Source organism: Paramisgurnus dabryanus, chromosome 20, assembly GCF_030506205.2.
Source record: "Paramisgurnus dabryanus chromosome 20, PD_genome_1.1, whole genome shotgun sequence".
Taxonomy (NCBI): Eukaryota; Metazoa; Chordata; class Actinopteri; order Cypriniformes; family Cobitidae; genus Paramisgurnus; species Paramisgurnus dabryanus.
Genome location: NC_133356.1, coordinates 25,389,601 through 25,413,006, shown reverse-complemented (window position 1 = coordinate 25,413,006; position 23,406 = coordinate 25,389,601). Strand labels below are relative to the sequence as shown.

General features: G+C 37.9%; 2 protein-coding genes across 2 annotated transcripts in view; both read right to left on the bottom strand.

Moving 5' to 3' along the window:
* col13a1 (collagen, type XIII, alpha 1) overlaps window positions 1-1,765 on the bottom strand; it is a 67,996-nt gene extending 66,231 nt beyond the window's left edge. The window contains exon 1 of the mRNA XM_065297296.2: window positions 1,761-1,765. The gene's annotated coding sequence lies outside the window, so the exon portion shown is untranslated. The remainder of the gene's footprint in view (window positions 1-1,760) is intronic.
* A 3,546-nt stretch (window positions 1,766-5,311) lies between these two features.
* LOC135786505 (collagen alpha-1(XXV) chain-like) overlaps window positions 5,312-23,406 on the bottom strand; it is a 63,297-nt gene continuing 45,202 nt past the window's right edge. Inside the window, exons 3-4 of the mRNA XM_065295967.2 lie at window positions 5,539-5,583; window positions 5,312-5,427 (exon numbers count right to left, since the gene is read on the bottom strand). Of these exons, the coding sequence (XP_065152039.1) occupies window positions 5,312-5,427; window positions 5,539-5,583 (161 nt within the window). The remainder of the gene's footprint in view (window positions 5,428-5,538; window positions 5,584-23,406) is intronic.

Sequence of the window (23,406 nt, the reverse complement as noted above, 5' to 3'; positions counted from 1 at the left end):
TGGACTTTCGGTTTTACTGCATAATTTGAGACATTGTTGTAGTCCCTTCTGAAGGAGACACTTGCTCATTTCTTTTTCTCAGGAATAATACCTAAGAGGTACGAGACTTTAGCCAAAGTTTGCATTTGATCTCACTTTCTAGGAGAAACGTATGGGATTTCTTCTTCCTAGGGACAGTGTTTGTCTGTGTCCGCAGTTGTTTCATTAATCACCTGACATTTCCCTTATACTGCCGGGAGACAGCTGTCCAACCGCACCTAATTTTATATTTCTCGCCTATCTGTGCTCTTTATTTCTCGCCCTTGTCCTCTGTAGTCTAATTCATCAACATCACCCCTTAAAAGATATATTGAGCTAGACAGGCACTGTCTACCAATGCTGTCTTATGTTTTGAAAAAAATATACATCCAGTTGCCCAAAAAGCAGAATGTTACCTATGAGTTTTAAAAGTAACAGTGTTAAAACAACAATGTCCAGAATAACATCATGCCATTTAAAGGATTAGTCCATTTTCTTAAAAAAATCCAGATAATTTACTCACTACCATTTCATCCAAAATGTTGATGTCTTTCTTTTTTCAGATGAGAAGAAATTATGTATTTTGGGGAAAACATTCCAGGATTTTTCTCGTTTTAATGGACTTTAATGGACCCCAACACTTAACAGTTTAAATGCAGTTTCAAAGGACTCTAAACGATTCAAAACGAGGCAAAAAGGTCTTATCTAGCGAAACGATTGTCACTTTTGGCAAGAAAAAAAAATGCACTTTTAACCACAACTTCTCTTCATCCTCTGGTCCTGTGACGCGCCAGCACGATCTCACGTAATTGCGTAATGAGGTCATGTGTTAGATATATGAAACACTCATTTGCGGACCCTTTTAAACAATAAACTGACACAAAGACATTAATTAGTATCATTCCACATACAACAACGTCGGAAAGGTCCCTTTTCTCCACACTTGTAAACACTGGGGCGTAGTTTTGATACGTCATCCGTGACCTCTTGACGTGATGACGTATTGTGTGAGGTCGCGCTGGCGCATCACAGGACCGGAGGAAGACAAGAAGTTGTGATTTAAAAGTGCATATTTTTTATTTTTCTTGCCAAAAATGACAAATGTTTTGCTAGATAAGACCCTTATGCCTTGTTTGAGATCGCTTAAACTGCATTTAAACTGTTAAGTATTGGGGTCCATTAAAGTCCATTAAAAATTAGAAAAATATTGGAATGTTTTCCTCAAAAACATAGTTTCTTCTCGACTGAACAAAGAAAGACATCAACATTTTGGATGACATGCTGGTGAGTAAATGATTCACTTATTCTTTAAAGGTAAAGTGTGTAATCTTTGTGTCACTAGTGTCAACAAATGAAAACATAATGAGTGTTTTTAGACAGATTTCTCACATACTATCACTATCACCCATGAATTGGGCAAGGGAATAGACTCATGCCATTGGATAAGCCAATGTTGCTACTGTATGTTGACATGGCTGAGGAAAAGTAACACACACCGCCTTTAACATGAAAAGCAAGCTCTGACACAAGTGTGTATGTTTAATAGTGTTGTGAAAGGACATGTAAAAGTTTCACTCATGTGAATAAAATGATGATGTAATCGGCATTCAAACTGCAGTAAACATGAGGGGACTCAAGGCAGACTAATTCACACTCTCAAAACACACAGAAATTCACAGAAAGCCACAAGGTTTGGGTCACATTACCACAATCCGGTCAACAGAGGCACCATGTGTACTTACTGGAGGTCCTGCAAGACAAACAAAAGAGGGAGAGAGAAATTAGTCTTAGCAAAAACATCATCTTGTTTGGCCTATGTTTAGATCATGTGTACATTACATCAAACACTCAACCCTGATGTTTCCTAGTTTGCCAAGAGTGGAGAAAATAACCTGACTTCCCAAGTTTTAAAGATTTCATAGTGGGTTTGCTTGCAAGATGGACGTGAAGTGAAGTGATCATTTCACTTTTGATTCTTCTTAATGTAAGTCAAGAGCTCACACGCAGGTTTGTGCGTCATGGGATCGACTCATACACAAAGAGTTACAGAAGTGTTTACATTTTCATAAGACTTAAAGCTCTCGATGGGAAAATGCTGCCTGTCTCTGACACATGGATGAACAGGCGGCCCACCAGACAGAGGACCACTATGAAGTGAATGGAAGAATTAGCCACATCACTGGATGACTGCCTAAAGAAATAAATCAAGAGACTCCATCCGACACCAACCAATTCAATCACAAAAACTGCCTGTTTCCAGCACAGCTTAATCATACTGATTCAATACTAGTATAATGAATAGTGGAAAAAGATTGTACTAACACTGTCACAAAAATAGGCCCAGATGGAATCTGCATACAGTTTTCACATGGTTTAAACATGGTCATATAGTGCAAATATTTTAAAAACAAACACACAGGGGGTAGGGAGTTTGTGAATGAAGGCCGTTCGAATTTCGGGCTCAGATTCCATGGGGGTCTGTTGACGAGGTTAGCTGCATCCAAGTAATGTGTTTGGTCTTCTTATGTTACACACCATGGGTTGACAACATCGAAGCATTAGAAAACAAAGTAAAGTAAAACGTGTTCTAAAAGCCATATGTTAATAGTGAAAAGCATGCATTGCAACTTTAAGCGAATGGATTAGTTTAGCTGGATTTATGGCCTCTTGAACCCAAAACAGAATCAATTACAGCAGAACTGGGATCATAACGCAATAACTCAAGATCTATCATGGAAGAGCAGGAAGAACTTGAGGAAAATTGCTGATGACAAATCTTTTCCTCTTACAGTACATCACATAAAATCACCCAGTGCTTTTCCTCTAGGGCTTATATTGTCTGTTTCGTGTGGACAACCGGGAATGAACACAACCAGTCCATCAAAGCAATTTGTTACGGTACTATTGAACTATCCGACTAGAAATATAAAATGTAAAAATAAGGGTTGATGTTCAAGTCATCTTATCCAGAATCGTCTAAAACTCCAACATATCACATGATAGCATCTGTTTTTGTGACGGGAATAACGCCTTATACAACTTAAAATAAATAAAATAAATATATAAATATAAATATACCGGTATATGTACATTTTTCAAAGGCTAGACAACTTGGGCGGACCATCTGTTAACCCCGCCTCTTCCAACTGTGAGTTCCATTTATGTATAAATGCCTTCTTTTCTATTTCAAATTTATTCACAGTGGAAAGATAAGCCACGTCTGCTATTTTCATTGTGTGATATTTCGTTTCACTCGGAAATACGCCACAAAACGTTCTGTTTTTAGGGACTTTAACAAGCGACTATTTTAAAGGAATTGTCAATTTTCTAAAAAAAAATCCAGATAATTTACTCACCACCATGTTATCCAAAATGTTGATGTCTTTCTTTGTTCAGTCGAGAAGAAATTATGTTTTTTGAGGAAAACATTGCAGAATTTTTCTCATTTTAATGGACTTTAATAGAGCCCAACACTTAACACGTAACAGTTTTTTTCAACGGAGTTTCAAAGGACTCTAAACGATCCCAAATGAGGTATAAGGGTCTTATCTAGCAAAACGATTGTCATTTTTGACAGGAAAAATAAAGAATATGCACTTTTAAACCACAACTTCTCATCTAGGTCCGGTCCTATGATACGCCAGCGCGACCTAACGTAAATGCGTAGTGACGAAGAAAGGTCACGTGTTACATATATGAAACGCACATTTGCGGACCACTGTAAACAATAAACTGACACAAAGACATTAATTAGTATCATTCCACATACAACAACGTCGGAACGGTCCTCTTTCTCCACACTCGTAAACACTGGGGCGTAGTTTCATGATGTCATGACGTATTGCGTGAGGTCACGCTGGCGTATCACAGGACTGGACCTAGACGAGAAGTTGTGGTTTAAAAGTGCATATTTTTTATTTTTCTTGTCAAAAATGACAATCGTTTCGCTAGATAAGACCCTTATTCCTCGTTTGGGATCGTTTATAGTCCTTTGAAACTCCGTTGAAAAAAACTGTTAAGTGTTGAGTTAAGTATTAAATGTTGGGCTCTATTAAAGTCCATTAAAATGAGAAAAATCCTGCAATGTTTTCCTCAAAAAACATAATTTCTTCTCGACTGAACAAAGAAAGACATCAACATTTTGGATGACATGGTGGTGAGTAAATTATCTGGATTTTTCTTTTAAGAAAATTGACTATTCCTTTAAATGAACCCATAACTAAAAGAATTACACTGGCAAATGTTGCAGTCTTAACTAAGCACATCTACATTGTTAGATGAATTTTATTATTAGCATAAAGCATTGCTTCATTCTTGCTCTACATGATTCCATCAAAACACACCTGTGACCCATTTTGAGGTTCAACACCACTTGTTCAAAGTAAGTAATGTCCACTTTCCATAAAGAGAAATACGTTAAACAAACATCATCTAGAATTCTCCGACAAGGTGAAGATCTACATTTGTACTGCGTCTGCAAATCACTCCTAAAAGCTTAAATTGAGTCCGACTGGTGCATTAACTGTGGCAATCTTAAGTAATGGTGCAGTCACACCAATGACAAACCTTTCCCATGGGTCCGTCATTACTCTTTCTTTTCCTGGTTTGAGTAGCCTGTATTTTGTTAGAAATCAGAGCCAGCATTTATCAAAGCTACTGCTGAGACAGCAAGCCCTACCTTAGACCTGAAATGCAGAAGTATGTCACGAAAACGAGCGAACAACACATACAAAATATTTTTAGTCACGCAAGAACGCTTCTCTAAACATTCCAAATCAATCACTTTCACTTTATAAGTTCAAAAACGCTATCATTTTACCTATAGGCCTATATATCATCTCATTAACCTTACCGGTATATAGAATGACACTGCCAGTCAAACATTTGGACACAATTGACTATATTCAGTTATAGAATAAAACAATTGTTAATTCCTATAAGGCTTACATTTATATGATTCAAATTAGTTTTGTGGACAAAAGTAGTAGGGATGAACCAAAACGAAACTTTGAGGAGAACACTGGTTGATTAAGTCGTCAAAATCCTTATTGTTCTGTAAAATTGATTGAACTTATCTTTTCACTTGTTTGGCCGAACACCAAAAATGCTTTTTTGCATTTTCGGCCGAATAATTTTGGTTGCTGAACATATAGTGCATTCCCATTATATAGCATTATAGTTTAGATATAGGTAAGGGTAACGTCTAAGAAGAACCTAAAATATAAGACTACTTTGAGTTTATATTGATACGACTTCTTTCTAAGTACATCCTATAATAGACTGGCATCTTCACTTACTCACACATCTCTATGGGGGACAGTTTGTGTATGGGGCACAACCTTATGCAGTTCATAGCAGTCCATACACAGCAGCAGTCTGTGGATTTCGCAGACACAGGCATATGGTACACTGTCAGAAAAAATTGTCAAAATATGTAATATAATACCTTTTAAAAGGATACCGCTGGGTTACATATTTTGACAATTTTTCCTTACACAGTGTAGGTGTACAGAAACCTACCTGAAGCCCCATCACGACCCTTCTTTCCCTTCAAACCAGGTGGTCCTGATTGGAAAACAACCTACAATTAGTCCCAATTTAAAGTCACAATTTATAGCAGCTCCACATCACTACAGCAAAGCCGTACGCTGTCATGAATTATACAGTACTCTAAGCTAAGCAACAAAGGCAGTTATATAACAAATTCATGATTGGCCAGTTGCAGCAAAAAAGCCAGAAGTCAGCCTAAAGATAAATCAGCAGTGTCACGCCAAGCAGATAACGTGTTAGAAACTGTGTCTGTTTTGCCAGCTTAAGCGGTACAGCGAGCGGACATTTCGCCAGACTGAGTACTAAGTGCAGGGGACCTTAAAGCCCCAGGGGTGAAAGCCGAAACCAAGCACACAGACACGTGAAAGCATGTGTTCTGATTCCTGATGCATTCTGGACTCGCCATGACTTCCTGTTCCACAGAATACATTCATGCAAAGGCACATTGAGTGCAAGCGCCAAAAATAAACCATGGGATGATGCCCATAGGCCTGAGTGTATGTTTGGAGAAGGAGAGCATGCTGTTTGTGTGGCATGTCAGTGGATATGCACTGAATCTTAAACACAAGAAACATGCAATGCTTTTTCCAAAGGTTTAAGCAGTACTATGCCAGCTTTAGTGGTAGTATTAACTAGTGCAGTATAAGATTAGATAAGAAGCAGCGACATATCACAGGCACCTGTTACCGTCCTTACACAAGAGGCTTGGAAAGCGATAGGAAATGAAGATCTTCTGGGGCATGCTGACACAGACACCCGAGCCTCCAGCCCCGCCTCTTTTCATAGTACTGAACCATGAATATTAAACTATGATGACCCAAATAGATTTATAATTCTTGGTATCATTTTCCCAAAAAAATCCTTTGATGTATTGGACAGACTTTTGAAAATATGTCTTGCCAAATACATAAAAAAATGTGGTTTACATTTACAAATTTGTTTTATTCTGCAGAAATTATTAATATGTTACTGTGAAAAAAGTTTATTTCACAAAGAATGATTAAGGTTGTCTGGACAAAAATGAGACTTTTGTTCATTTTATTTGTAGACATTACTTAGGCACAGTTATGCAAATGATCCAGGCGAGCTAAGACATCCTTTTAAGATAATATCAGCAACACGTTATGGACCAGAAATAACCACATGAATCCAATCCAAGCAAAAATACCCAACCCCCCTTCCTCGTCCAGCACTACACCATCATTTGCCAATTTCTCCAAATGCCCTTGTAAACATGCCATAGTGCCCAAGAATGTATGTTTCAGCATTCAGACCTCCAGACTGCAAGCATGGCACAGTAAAGTCCAAACAGAAGATGAGAGGGGGATAAGAATAAACAACAAATGTTGTGCTAGAAAAGTATGGATTGCATTTCAGACATCGACAACCTTGATGAATGTTGCACTGCGATGGGGTATGATATTCATATAGATGGTAAATATTTGAGCATAAAAAGAAAAAAATACACTATACATTACATACTTTTATATATACATTTTTCAACCAAAATGAATTTTAATACATTTCTCGTGTCTATCAATCAGTTTTTTTATGTTTCGTGGTCTTCTAGTTTCATGTTTTTGGCTCCAAGTGGAACCATCAACAATCTGGTTCTGCCTCAGGGTGTAAGATTTTTGAAGGAAAAAGTGAATGTTTTCACTTTTGTCATTTACAGATGAACAAAGCCTTCCTCACACCTCCTGAAATCTGGAAAAACCACTGCAAATTCATGACATATAACCTTGTCAAATCTAAACTCTCTTGGTCTCCAAATAAAAATACGGTTATGTGGCAATTCCAGAAGGCTGAGGAGATTAGTTGACGTCTTTGAAAAAGGGTTATGGTGCTCCATGCACCTCCAGTATCCGGAGGGAACCAATAAACCTAAAACAAAGGCCCTATCAAGTTCCAAAAGGTCCACAAAAAATTCAAGGCTGAAGAAGCTCACAGTCCATCATGTTCTCCAACCAGTGCTGAACCCAGCGCGCCCCATATGACTGACATCTCACTGAGCGGCTCCAAAGAAAGAGAGAGAGCAGGCCTGGTTACAGCAGCCGCACAGCAATACGTCTCCTCTCATCTGCCCACTGCTGACAGTCGACCCATTCACGAAGATCTCATACCGCTTTGTTGCATCGTTAAACTCCAGTCACAGTTTGAAAAAAGATCACGGCACAAGGTATTTATCATTCTCACTTCAAGCCACTGATGTATTAACCTTATTCCTCAGAACGGCACACCAGCAGGCTCTGTTAAAAGAGTTTGGCGACTACACTCGCACCTACTGGTCAATAAAAACCATCTGACACGTGTGCAGTAGGCTCCAACGCAGAGCAAACGCTTGCAAAAATACAAAAGGGTACATATGGCGTTCAAAAAGATGGAAAAAAAATGGTTTCTTATGGGCACATGATCCTTAGCCAAGTCAAAGTACGACCTCATTCTCTTGACATATGGCCAATTGTAGCGTTCCCTGAACATTTCAATGAGAATTAATAGGTTAAAGTTATCATGCATCCTCATTCCATTCCAGGATGCGTCTCGGTGAAGAGATATTTTCCCAAACAATCTCTGGAGAAGACAAAATGCCCGAGGTTGAATTGTTGTGGTAAGGCACTTACAGGAGATCACTTTTGTAACTGCGCCAGAACTATTACCCCGAATTTACCATTATTCTCCCAAATTACTCTCAGGACGAAGTAGAATTTATATTAAAATGTAAACTGCTTTATCCTGGTTAGAAGAAAGGTTTCATCTGCCAATTGTAGTAAATTGTGAATCACAGGGTTGATTTAGATAACCATCAGTTGAAATTTGGCAGCAAAGAGCTCAGCTATTATTAGAAACCTGAGAAACATCCAAAAGAGCCACTAACATCAGCATGTTTTTTCTGGCGAAGGTACTGTAGATGAAACAACAACCAGCTTTTGGAGCAAGCATATCTACATAAATGATGCTACAGTACAACACCGGTTTCATGTCTCTTAAGACGAATCATCAAATTAAAAGGAATAAAAAAGGGGGTGTAGGATGACCCTCAGAGGAATGAACTTCTTTCAGCTGTGATGTACAGTTAAAGTGGTCAGGAAGTGCAAGGGGACATTTGGTTTCAATAGGGTTTGCCTTATTTCCTCTTTAATTGGACGATTTGCCGGTCTGAATTGAGATCCACTGACATTTCAATGGGGTTAATATGCTTGGCTTAAATGTGCTCGGAACTTTTGTTGGATCCTGAGTAATGAATCAGCGAGTCATGGCCAGAAGGACTTGACTTCATTAGTAGAAACAGGAGAGATTTAAAGTGACAGGAATCTCAATAGGGCCAAAAAGAGCCTGTGTTCCACCTCTTTATCCACACCCATTGGAAAAATCCTCCATTATTGGCCCTCAGGTCATCTTGCCTATCGCAAATAAAATGCAGATAAAAACACAGAATTGTGTGAACATCTGCCAGTTCTTTGCAGATGTTAAAGTCATTATACTGCAGTAGCGAAGTGTTATAAAATGACAAAAATGTGTGTCGACGTGTGTGTTATGACTTAAGACTTTTTTCTTTAACAAAGCATTCACATAATTTGTCTAGTAAATGTACTTATCTTGCAATAGTTAGTTAATAACATGTCTGGGTAATATACTAATGCCGCAATAGCTAGCCTGTCTGGAACCGAGCATATATATTAAAACACAACACTATGTGACACTTGCATTACATGCGAACTGCCCCTACGCTAATAGGATTTTGTTTCTGTCTCCCTGTCTCGTCCTCGAACCCGAGGACATTGAGACAAACAGACACAGTTCCGGCTGCCATGGAGGTCAACACACCACTGATCTACTGGCCGTCCTTAAACGTGATGCCCAGCCGATGCCTGACCAACGACAGAACTCGTTTAATCTCCTTATCCGTTTACATACCGTTTACATCCCATATAAATATATATATATACAGTCGATATATATATATATATATATATATATATATATATATATATATATATATATATATATATATCTCCCAAGGGTTTTTTTCCCTCTTAGGACTTTTTGTTCCTCCCAGGCAAAAAAAAAACCCCAGGGAGTCAGCTGACATTGGCTAAACTAAGCATCCTCTTGCATACGATACATTATTAATACGCTCGCTTGTAAAGTTTATTCATAGCCGCTGTATTTTGCTACTTATATTGTCTGTCGGTTTTTCTGTGTTTTTCCCTGCTTCTATTAATGTAAAGCTGCTTTGAAACAATTACCAATTGTGAAAAGCGCTATATAAATAAAGTTGAATTTAATTAATTGTTATAGTTTAAAGAAGATTCTGAAGTTGTATGTGACTTATATACAATATATGGCCAATAAGGGCCCAGCAGACAATAACAGTTCAGAATATATCAAAACTGTTTCTACAAAGTGGAATAAACGTTTACATGCAAGTCAAGCCTCGTATGATATGTCACAATCACCTTTATTAAAACAGCGTATGATAAAAACAGGGTTTTTGTCCCTGTTTGAAAATATTCAGCTGCACAACATGTGAGCTGGTTGGAAAGCTTAGATGTACTTTACTGGTACAAAGGAAGGTCATATTAGACCATACAAATATAGACGTATTGTCTCATCCTGAATCCCACCGGAGGAAATAGAGAAATATTACCAAAACTCAATATACTGCCCTGTCCTAAGTGAGATCTCAACAAGCTGCTTGATAAAATATATGAATTCTAGGCAAAGGATGGCTACTTTGAAGATGCTAAAATATAACACATTTCATTTTTTTTTTCACAACATAATTCTCATATTCCATTTGTGTTACTCCATAGTATTGATGAGTTTAATATTATTCTAATATGTAGAAAGTGTGTCAAAACTTTGGATAGTGTTTATATATCTTACATAACTTTGTTCATCAGTTTTAGTGAATGGTGGTAGTCTTGACCCACCATGAACTAACCAGGAGAATGTTTCATGTACTCAATAACCTCATGAGCTGTTTGCAGAGTATCAGATGTTTACCACGAAAAAGCATCTAACCACATTTATAGTCTTGAAAATATCCAGTGTGAATTTGGATCTCTGCCCAATAAGCAGACGAGTGTGTGTGAATTGTCAGAAGAGACCTGTAGACGGTAAGGGTAGTAACAGACGAGGAAGACTTGTAACTTGGTTATTCAGCACGACTAAATATAACTCATAATGCAATGCAATGTTTGACACTCAAAACCTTATCTGCTTGGTGTACGAAGATTAATTCGGTGATATGATTGGTCAATAGTTGCTCATTTGCATAAAGACTTTTAACACATTTAATATTTACAAATATTTAATATTATCTAAAAAAGTTGCAAGTGTAATACTGTACACAGAGATTTAATAGTTGCTACGCCTTTGCTACGTAAGTATATATAACACTATATTAGACATTAGAATTTATAATGAGAAGAGCCAGGGAAACAAGAGGTTGACTTTTACAATGGATGTTGAAACCCCATAACCTCCAAAGCAACAAATACATTACTTACGCAAGACAAGCATCCACCAGGGTAGGGTTAAACCAACAACTTGACTACTGCTGAACAGAAAGTCTGACACTCGCAGAGGCATTCAGGATGGTTTATGCTTTTTCTCAGACAACTGTAATTGCGATGCATACGCCTGTGAGTCCCCTTTAACCCCTGAGAGATTTGAATACGACAGCAATGCTAAGAGGGTGAAAAAGGGCAAGATTACTGTTTCTGTAAACATACTGTAGGTCTGACCTCGCAATAAAACACACTCGCCTAAAAGGAAAAAACACAATTCATCAGAATGATGTAGAAACCTATTTATTAATGGCCTGTTGACCTTGTAATCGCAGGACAACAAAATTTCGTTCCATAAATACAAATCAATCACTTTTATTGAATTTCTAGATACCGCACATCCTCAAAAAGCGAGATTTTTCTCCCAAAATGGCGTCAGTCGTCTCTTAATACCAAAGGCAGACAAATCTGTTATTGAGCTTTGTCATGTCGGTAAAGAGAAAAAAAGTGCAGCCGACGGTGGGAGTCCCGCAGGACCACCATGCTGAGGGTTTTTCGCTTGAATTCACTCTGTGGCCAAGAGTGAAAAAATGAAGTGTGAGGCGAACTCAGAGGGTCCAAATCCGCCGCTATTGGGTTACTAGGGGTAAAAAAGCAGCGTACCGTCGTGCCAGGAGTTATTAAAACAGAAGCCTGATGAGCAGGTTTCATTGGCATTGCTGAAATAAACAGAGAGCACCTCGATTCCTTTACCATGTGTGTTGCAGCTCTGGCGATCGGCCAGCGGTGCTCAACACACACCAAGGCTTGTGTGTCAAACGTGGCCATTAAATAAATGCACCCTGTCGGCTGATTACAAAAGCAGAGCTGTTGAAATAAACATTACACAGCTAAAACATTTTAAAATAGGCATGAACTGGCTTTAATAGGGGGCGAATGTAGTTACTAGGCAGAATAGATGATGACTCTATTTAGGCATTAAATTATCAACAGCCCATTGCATTATTGAAAATCAATTGGAATGCAGCCAATGACATAAAAGTTGGGAAAAATTTTGATAGAATTTGAATATTTACAAACTACTTCATATAGATCTGTTATTGAAGTGTGTTAGATCTTATCAACGTTTGTCAACCAATCAGAATCAAGAACACACTTAAGTTCTTCATAAAAAGAAGTTAAGAGTTTAGATGCCTCTACATGCATCTGACATTATTTTTTGTAAATAATCATTTATGTTTAGGTTCAGTGATTTCAACTTAATGGCAATGAAAATGTAATTCATTGAAATACAAATGCCACTTTATTCATTTCATTGGTATTTCACATTTAACACAATTTTATTAAAATTTCACTGCAAAACTCCTTAAGTGGATGCAAGCTTTTTGCCAAAAATCTCCTCTTTGGGTCAGTCTCAATAGTTACTGCATTACTGTTCGGATAAATTTTAGATTTTTCCATGATCTTTGTTCCATATGTGCCACAAAAGAAGCAGAAAACTTTGAAAACTGAGTATGTGTATACTTTAAAGTGCTACAAAAATTATGTATTTATGTTACATACATCAGATGTAAACAATTTTATTTTAAATTTTTTTGGATTTGGGCAATTGATTGCCACTTTACCCCTTGCAACTCCAAATCTGTTCCCTAATCAGTAGTTTGTACAAATCTATAAACCAACGCAGGTTTTCATAATAAACTCAGTCTTGGTGAAGGATGACATGCCCAAACAAAGGGTAAAACTGAGTAAAAGGGACAAATCACATAAAGTATCTTGTTTCCTTTAGATGTTATCAACTCAAATGAGAGAAACAGATTTTCGACCGCAAACGCTGAGCAGCATCCAGTAAGTGAGGAATAAGACTGAAATACCAACATTCCTCTTTTCCCCAAACAAAATCCTGATGACCACAATGTTGTAAGTCCATGTAATTTATTTAGGATTTACCTTTGGGAGCAAAAATTTTAGCAATGCAAAATTGAAGAAAAAACACAAATAATCAAACTTTAACCGTGCGTGATGTTGCTGCTATGGACACGGGTCCTTATGGTGAAGTTATGGACTGTTGACAAGGACATACAGAAGTTTTCAAAACCCTTCTCGATTACATCCCAAAATAATATCCAGTGGCACAAAACCAGCATCCCTGTACAGTATGCAGTGTCACATTCAGTTTGGTTCAATACTTTCATCCTGATTAAAGAATGCGTGAGATGCTAACGCCTTTGAGACTCATGATGCTGTGTGTTATCAGTCATGTCTTATTTGCTTATAGTTTCTGTCAACTCTGGGGGAACTCTTGATTAGTATCAGTTTGTAAGCATTCGGACTTGTATTCAAACACTTCACATGAACACATAAGATGCACATGGCTTTGTGTTTACTCAATTTTCACTTTCACGTAATTACAATTTTAACAAAAAAAAAAAAAGGTTTTTTGAGCATTTGATGGACAAGAAAAAATTTGCAAAAATTATTTTTAAGGCTGTAGAGAGAGCAAACTGTTTCACAACTAAACCTGCCTTTCTTAAATACAGTTTACAGATACTGTATTTACTCATGTCTTCTGTATATTCTCAACTTTTGGTCACATGACAGAGTGGCAAATCCATAAACCCATGTGGTTTCCATTTTACTAAAAAATTATAATAATAATTCAGGGGATCTTTTAATACTTAATTTAAAGGTGCAGTGTGTAAATTTTAAAGTTTTATTTTGACAGCAATGCAATATAATATATAATATTAATGTTTTCAGTGGTGTAAAAAGACCTTACATAATTAACTGTATTGTGTTTATTACCTTAGAATAAGATGTTTTTATCTACATACACTGTGGGTCTCCTTACATGGAAGCCGCCATTTTGCGCCATTATGTTTCTACAGTAGCCCTAAACGGACAAACTGTTATACAGAGTATGTAGAACTACGTGTCTTAGACGATGACATGTTTGTCCTGTGACAGCTACCGAAGCTTTTCTATGGCTGTTTCTCAATATGCGTTCTTGAGCGATCTTGCATCCTTGTGTTCTCGCTCTACGTCATCATTAACCGTCAAAGTTCAATTCCAATTCTCAAAGACACAAGACCAGAGGAAGCATGAAAATACCCGGATGTGTTCTTGATATCAAGGATGCATCGAGTGCAGACATGCGCGCTGAAATCTGGGGAGGTCAGGTGACCCACAGGAAGATCACACACATCTCAATTCTCACAAGTGCGTTATGTGTTCTCGCGACCTTCTGAGTTCGTTCTTCCGAGGTCGCCTGGCAAGCCCAGTCTCCACGAGAACACAAGTCCGTTCTTTGGGTTCTTGGAATTGAGAAACAGCCAATGTGCTTTGAAAGGGAGGGGTGTAATTCGCAAACTCACCACTAAATGCTGCTAAAATCTACACACTGCACCTTTAATGCATTGACCCAGAGATAAAAATTCTAATGTAGTCATTTAAATGAACTTTTTAAATCACAAAATGTTGACACTTACATCATCATCAGTATATTGTCTGAAACGTCAACTTCAATATCTGTATTAATTTGTTTAAAACAATATTTAAGTTGTATTAACCAAACTGTTCATGAGCCCCATTCACTTCCATAGTATTCTTTTTCCTATTACGCAAGTAAATAGGGCTCATGATCGGTTTGGTTTCAAACATTCCTCAAAATGTCTTTCTTTGTGTTTATCAGAACAAGAAATGTAAAAAGGTTTGTAACAACATGAGAGTGAGAAAATTATGAAAAAAAATCCTTTTTTGGTGAACTATCCCTTTAACTAAAATCAATTGATGCAAACTATTTGTTGTTGTTGTGGATTCCAAACTATATTTTTTAGAATGTACATCTTACCGTAAAATTGTACACATCAACAGTTAAATTGCACACATATTCACACATTTTTTTAAAACAACTCTATATAAATCTGCGTTAACGCTAAAATACAACAAATCCTGCACGTTTCCCGGACTATTAGGACAAAAACATCACTGGTGTGCATCTTGAAACGAAACAATGGCGATTATATATGTTAAGATGTCAGTGCAAAATGTTTTAAATGATGGCAGGTTAAACATGCATTTTAGTCTAGGACTAGCTTATGGACTGTCTGGGAAACCGCCCCAGGGTTTTATGTAAACATTAAGTAAACAGTCATGCATGTGTACGGTATGTTCCTAAATTACATTCCCATGAAGATGTCAGGCAGAGGAAGTGCTCAGTCTAAGACGAAATGAACATTGGAGAGGTTTGAATCAGTTCCTAACTCGCATACTGCAAAAACTCACACTGCCATTTCCCAGAAGGCTTTCCATCAACGCACACCTACAAACCTCAAACCTAATGAACCCTGTCTTTTTTCTCTAGTCTGTCTGCCTAGGATCAGCGCTGATCTTTCAAGACCCTCTTCTGTCCATCTGCTGTTCAGATCCACAGGAGGCTCCAGCAGCATCCAGACGTTACTCAACGCTGCTCAACTGGCCGAGCGTTCACTCTGCACCACTGCGTGCCACCCTGACCCTGGAATCCAAACACGCTGTCTCACCAGAGGCATAAACCATTCCTGTCTGCGGGACCAGCCAGCACCTTTCTCAACCAGACCTGGAGTGGACTCTGGGGCCAACCACTACTGTCCAGACAGGGACATCAAAGTATAGTTGGCGTAAAGGGGATGGAATGAAATTTAACATTTCCAAGGAGCCAGTCGGGTTCTGCATGTTATAGCTCACGCTCCTAAGGAAGAAGTCACCACTAGCAAAACATTTTTTAAGAATAAAAGTATAAAATAACAAGAAAATAAAAATGTATGTTTTACATTACAGCTCTGCACATGAGGAGATGTCCATCCTTGGATGCTTTATAAACTGTAAAAAGAGTTACGATTTATGCTGGACACTTGTTGGCTGTATATCCCTCACTATCCCATCCAACCCATCAAGCAGATTTTCAGGATCATAATAAACAAATTTATTCAAGTGTGTTCAGACTTTTGGGAGTGTATATAAACTCTGTGTTGGCAGGGAGTTAAATTCAGTTTTAAAGAAAATGCTCGACTTTGTACTGCTTCAAACAAATAAACATTATAGGTAAAATATTATATAAGGATTAATGTACAGGCAGCTTGTTTACTGAGCTAATCCATCCTTATAACGCATAAGTTATGTTATTTTTGGAAGCTACAAACATATGGAGAGCATGATAGGCAAGATTGGATCCCATAAGGATTTTTGAATGTCCACAAACAAGAAATCACAAAAAACACTGTGACTCCTTCAAAGTACACACTCATGAACCCATTACACAGCATAAATAAACAGAAAGCAGGCCTTGTTTGTCTTGAGCTTCTCAGACCTGAGGAGATGGAGTCTCTCACATTCAGTTGTGAAGAACGTTACATTTCGTTGGATTACAACATGCTTCAGAAGTCTGTGAGAAATCAAAGTTCAAAGCACTCTTGTGTGAAGTTTGTAATCCAATAAACTTGGACAATCACAAGTTCCGAAATTCCTAAAGGCATCATGAGAGACAATACACTGGATTTATGTGATGTCCAGCATATCCAGTGCCAGCGTGTGGCTGTATGTAAGCCATATTGGCTCATCTACCATCTGCTGTAGGCCTGTTGTACACGGGACAATGTGGGCCCCTGTTCACATCATGGCCTTTTCTTTTTCTCCATCTCTCTGATCAATCAAGCAGAACCTCTAACCAAATACCACAACTGCTGACCGCCTGCTCTGCACCCACAACTTCCAGCGACTCACATGCACAATGCAGGGTAGATGTGGGACACCAATATATCCAGCTCAAGCGCACGGCCCACCACTGTCACTCATCCTCCGGGCCTCACACGTGGGGAAATCCATCTTAACACACATCACTAATCACATGGAGACTGAGAACTGGAGGTGTCAACCGTGAAGGCAAAAATCATGGACCTCTAACAAAGAAGGCAATGTTTAGTCTTGTGGAGTAAGAGTTCATGTGAGTGGGTAGAGCCTCGAAAGAAGCTTTACTATATATATAGTGGTTTGATGGAGCAGGTAAAAGAGTTAAGCAGGCAGCGTGATGACAGCATAACTTCAGCTGTGAGAGAGAACACATGAGGTGTGATAGACCAAAGTATTGTTATAATAGCAAAAATGGAAAAATCTGTCAATATTCACTCACCCTTAAACCTGTATGATGTTATTCTTTCAGTGAAACACAAAATTTAATTTTCTGTTAAAGAATTTTTCAGGTTTTGCAGTGCAACAATACTTCATACTGAATAAGGGTGTCAAAATACCCCAACAAACATAAAACCACCACAGAACCACTAATGCAGGGGTCTCCAACCTTTTTATGAGCAAGGGCTACCACAATGGATAAAACAATCTGGAGGGCTACTTTTTGATATAGTCTACTTAAAACTTTTTTGTTTTACTTGTTTATTTTATTTTATTTGACTTGTTTATATGTTTTAGTATTGTTTAAAATTTTTACATACGTAAACCAAGCCAAGCTAATATAGAAAAATATGTAATGAATAAATATTACAGTTGAGACTATTAATAGAATGTGCTTTGGCGGGCACCTCACAGACTCTGTGCGGGCTACCTGGCTACCACGTTGGTGACCCCTGCACTAATGAAACATCTTACACTATAATTTAAAGCTTTTGAATTCACAAGATTGGAATGTGTGGAGAACAGGTTTAAATATAAGTCATTATTTGAAATTGACTAATTCAGACAACAGGAAATCATGATTTTTAACTATATAAGACAATAATAAAAAAAAAAATATATATATATATATATATATATATATATAACATTGTTATGCTGCGTAAACATCAAACGCAAAATATCTGGGTCCTTGATCTAGATTACTTGCGGGATTAAACTTGGTGTCATGCTAATTTTTCCCTAGAGTTGAATATTTTCAACTTGCGCAAAGACCTGTTAGAGGCGAATAATGCTGTGTACACACCAAACGCGAATCATTGCATTCCTCGCTGCAGATTACTCACAGGATTTAACTTCGTGTCATGAAAATTTTTCCCTTGAGTTGAATATTTTCAACTTGCGCAAAGACGCGTTTGAGGGCGAATAATGTTGTATATACACCAAATCTGAAGCATTGCATTCCACTCTCATGATTAGTTGCGGGATTTAACTTCATGCCATGCAAATTTTTCCAATAAATTTAATATTTTCAATTTGCCCAAAGACGCGTTTGAGGCATGTCATGCTGTCTACACACCAAACGCGAAGCATCCTCTCTCATGATTAGTGGTGGGGTTTAACTTCGCGTCGTGCAAATTTTTCCCTGAATTTTAATATTTTCAACTTGCAAGAGGACAAGTTTGAGGCAAATAATGCTGCTTACACACCAAACGCGAAGCATTATGTTCCTCACTCTAGATTACTTGTGGGATTTTACTTCGAATCAGGCTAATTTTTTACTTGAGTTGAATATTTTTAACTCATGCGAAGACGTGTTTGAGGCGAATAATGCTGCGTACACACCAAACGCAAAGCATCATGTTCCTCGCTCTAGATTACTTGTGGGATTTTACTTCAAATCAGGCTAATTTTTCCCTTGAGTTGAAGTTGCATTCCACTCTTATGATTTGTCGCGGGATTTAACTTCATGTCATGCAAATTTTTCCCATGAGTTGAATATTTTCAATTTGCCCAAAGACGCGCTTGAGGCAAATAATGCTGCCTACACACCAAACGCGAAGCATCACGTTCCTCGGTCTAGATTACTTGTGGTATTTTACTTCGCGCCATGATAATTTTTCACTTGAGCTGAATATATTTAACTCACACAAAGACGTGTTTGAGGCGAATAATGCTGCATACACACCAAACGCGAAACATCACGTTCCTCTCTAATGATTAGTCGCGGGATTTAACTTTGTTTCATGCAAATTTTTCCCTTAATTTGAATATTTTCAACTTGCATGAAGGCGAGTTTGAGGCGAATAATGCTGCGTACACACCAAACGCGAAGCATCGCGTTCCTCTCTCATGATTAGTCGCGGGATTTAACTTTGTGTCATGCAAATTTTTCACTTAATTTGAATATTTTCAACTTGCATGAAGACGAGTTTGAGGCAAATAATGCTGCGTACACACCAAACGCAAAGCAGCATGTTCCTCCCTCTAGATTACATGTGGGATTTAACTTTGAACCAGGCACATTTTTTACTTGAGTTGAATATTGTCAACGTTTGAGATGAATAGCACGTGTTTTTGCGGCAATTGTGTCGCCCAATTCGCGTCACTTGCATTGCCCTGCACGTGTTCGCTACTACTTGTGTTTTTGCATTGACTTTGTATGTAATCTACTCGTGCAAATCATTGAATTTGCGTTTGGTGTGTACACCCCATTACATTAATGAATACCGAATTAATTATTTTTAATTGGACACCAAATGTACCCGCAATTATATAATCACCCACATACATTAACATACTGTATAAACCTTTATATAAACTTGGTATGTTTCTCACAACAGTCACTGTGTGTAAAAAATTCTCCTTTTGACATTTCCATTTGTTATGTAAGTAAAAATAAATTAAGTATAAAATAGTGTGAACTATTTCTTTAAATCTGTGAAAACCACGCTGTCCATCAGAAAAAAATCACAATAACATAAACAGCTGACATTGGCAGTCTCTATGGCTGTTTATTCATGTACAAGTAAAACTGCAGATGTTTGCTTATGTCTCATCAGTCCATTCCAGTGTCACAGATACCCATGAAGCACAGAGCCAAACATTTTTGACAGGCTGCAAATTATGGTATCAGGTGCCGGAGGACAAAGGTGCTGAGCTGTACCTCAGCCTTCCAAGAACAGATTGATCATGGAGATGTTATAATGAGACGTTACCAACAATGATTTATAACATGTTTAATAAGGCGACAAAAACAACTCAACATGTACCGCTGAGAGATGCACAACATTGCTTTTTTAAGATGCAAGTATATCATCTTAGAAGATTTAGGCAATCATGTAAAATTAAAGTACAAAATTAAATAACATAATCCCTCAAAGATGATACAGTATGTGCAATACTTTTTATATTTCTGACATGTGTTAAGTTTGGGGTGGGACTAATGGGGCGGGGCATAAAGGGAGTAAGAGTGCTTTGGAAACCCTATAGTAAGCCATCAATTTGACTATTCCTTCAGGCACCGCTACTGCTACAGAAACTACATGCAGAAACTTTAACCAAGTGTCTCGCACTAAACATAACACTAATTTAAACTCTTGCTTTGAAACCGATCTTTGACCTCTGTGTTGAACTCTAAGACTCTTTTCAGAATTTCTATCTTTAACTAGAGATTAAGATCAATTACTGGGTTCCTGCTACACTTTGAGCTGTAACTGATAGAAGACAAACATGGGGATCTATCCGGATGTCAAATACAAAGCAAGCCGCAGCACACATGCACACGCAGAGTCGCCATGCACTTCTAATCCTGGATTACCATAGTACGCTTTGGCGAGTTGATAACACAACCCCCACATGCCCCTTTTATCCCCCAATACCTCACTGACTTTGAAAGACCATGCTGAAATCCCCTGTCTTACCGTACACTGTTGGTTGGGGTACAGTAAATAATGACATCATGTTTAAATTCAAAACATGCTCGGTTGTGTCTGTGGCAGTGACTCTAGGGAGCAAAACAGACTCAGAGCAATACTTTTATGGCGCTTTTCCATTGCATAGTACCCCACGGTTTAGTTTAGTTTGGGTCGGGTCAGTTTACTTTTGGGAGCTTTTCCATTGGGTGCAGGTCGTAGTACCCGATACTTTTTTTCGTACCACCTCGGTTGGGGTTCCAAGCGACCCGAGCTGATACCAAACGTGACGCGAAAACACTGTAGATCGCTGATTGGTCTGAGAGAATCGTCACGTCATCGCTATAATGTAAATATTAGCTTTAGCTTACTGCTAGCTTGCGCTGTCTCAAGCAAACATGTTGTTATCTGTGTTCTGCTATAAGTTTCCAAACACCCTTTTAGCGATGAAAAACATCCACAGGTTGAGAATCCGGGACACCATAACAGTTTTTTCCAGACTTGCAGTTTGTGGCGGCACATTCGCGACCTGCACGTCCGCATTATATATGCTTAAATGCAACTTGAATGAGGCTCAGCGGAGCACCGTCGATTGACGCCACGGGTCGGGTGTTTGAACAGAAACTGTCATGTGAGACAGAGGTAGTTATAAACGCGATGTGCAAACATCTATTTGTGGTGGCCAATTTTAATTTTGTGGTAGACTGAGAAATAAATGAATGTATGGGAATGTACAACAACGCTCTCACGTGTATGATGTCACAGCAGTAGGCAGCGTAAATATAACGACACGCCTATAATCCCTCCCACTCCGAAGTGATACTAAACTCGATGGAAAAGCTAACCACGCCAAAGTGAGGTGAGCTGACCCGACCCAAACTAAACTAAACCGTGGGGTACTATGCAATGGAAAAGCGCCATTTGTATAGGACACTATAAGACGTTTGTCATACAGTACATACTGATAAAAAAATATACCTTGAATGATCTGTCACTTTGGATAAACGCATTTCTCAAATGACTAAATGTTTATATTGTGGGTTAGGGACCATGTAAAAAGTTTACATTTACAACAAACACGCATTTTGAATGGTAGCAAGAGCTTTAAACATACTTTTATGAGCAGCTTTTTTACGGCAACTAGAAGACTTCAAAACGTAACTGTAGGACGTAAAAGCATGCTTGCATAGGTGACCTGCGAAGACCTGCTTCAAATTCAGTAATTAAATTTTTTATTTCTTAGTCCTCCTAAGATGTCTTTTCATGATAAACTTCATAACAATTGATATGATCAGCATATTATAATTAATATAAACTGCTAATTACAAATCAAATTTATGTAAAGTGTACATGGGATAAACAATATCTGGGTCTCAAAAATAGGAAGTTTGAAATTTTCAATCGCAATTCTTGAATGCTTTATTCTGATTGGTTGAGAAATGCTTCATAGGTGTTGATTATTTTTCAATAAGCGATTATACATCCAAAAGCCAGAGGGCGCTCTCATGCAGAAACTCAATATGCACCGCAGAAGAAATACCATTTATACATGGAGCTTGCTTCAGGAAATGACTATAAGCATATTTATATCGCTGTTCTTCAAATCTTTTCATGTATTTTCGTGATAATAAACAAAATGTATAAAGATTGAGTTTGAGTCGTTCATAACATGCATTTAAAAAGCAACACTCTTCAAACATAATCTTTATACATTTTGTTTATTATCACGAAAATACATGAAAAGATTTGAAGAACAGCGATATAAATATGCTTATAGTCATTTCCTGAAGCAAGCTCCATGTATAAATGGTATTTCTTCTGCGGTGCATATTGAGTTTCTGCATGAGAGCGCCCTCTGGCTTTTGGATGTAGTGGCCTTTCAATTAATTGAGAAGTATAGCAAGCAGAATAGACCTTTCTCACAGTAACCGGAAATACGTAATCGTCGTGTAAGCGGAGTTCCTGTCAAGCGTCAACACACTAGAAAAACATAAACCCGGGCAAGTTTAAAATGTGTCAAAGAGTCTACACAACTTCGTTAACGGATTTGCCAAATATTACATTTGCTGATGTGACACGACTAATGGAGGAAAACTTTTTCCATTAAGAATTTGTCCATAAATTTCTAGGTAAGTAGAGAGCGAGTCTAACTGTTACTGAACTGTTAACTAAAACGACACATTATAAGTCTCCCCGGATAGCCTGAATCCACTTCTGTATAACTTCACCATCAACAGGGAATTGATGGAACAGATACGGCTTTTTACATTGCCTTGACTGCGGAGGAAGTAGATTTCCGCGACGATTGCGTATTTCCGGTCATAAATACGGAAGTTGTGAGAAAGGTCTATAGCACGATTAATCGTCCCTGTCCTAGGAACTTGGTATCTATTTACTGAATGTGCATTGGGGCTTTTAGTAAAAACACTGAATAAAATAAGAGTAAATAGGATTAAGATGAAAATAGCATCTATTTTGTTGCTAATGTGCCTGATGATGTACTTATCCACCACGAATGCACAATTCTTTATAAATATTTATACGCCTTCTGAGAAATGTACATTACAAAGTACTCTGAAACGTTGACTAAACCTTATTGTCATTGAGGTTGCCTGGAGTGTGGTTAGAGGTTTGGTCTAATTTGCTAAGCATTATGATTAAAGAGGAGATCAGACTAAATATTGTCCAGTCATTACAACGTCCTCTCATTATTCTATAAATGAAAAGGAAATATAGCCTACAAAGTG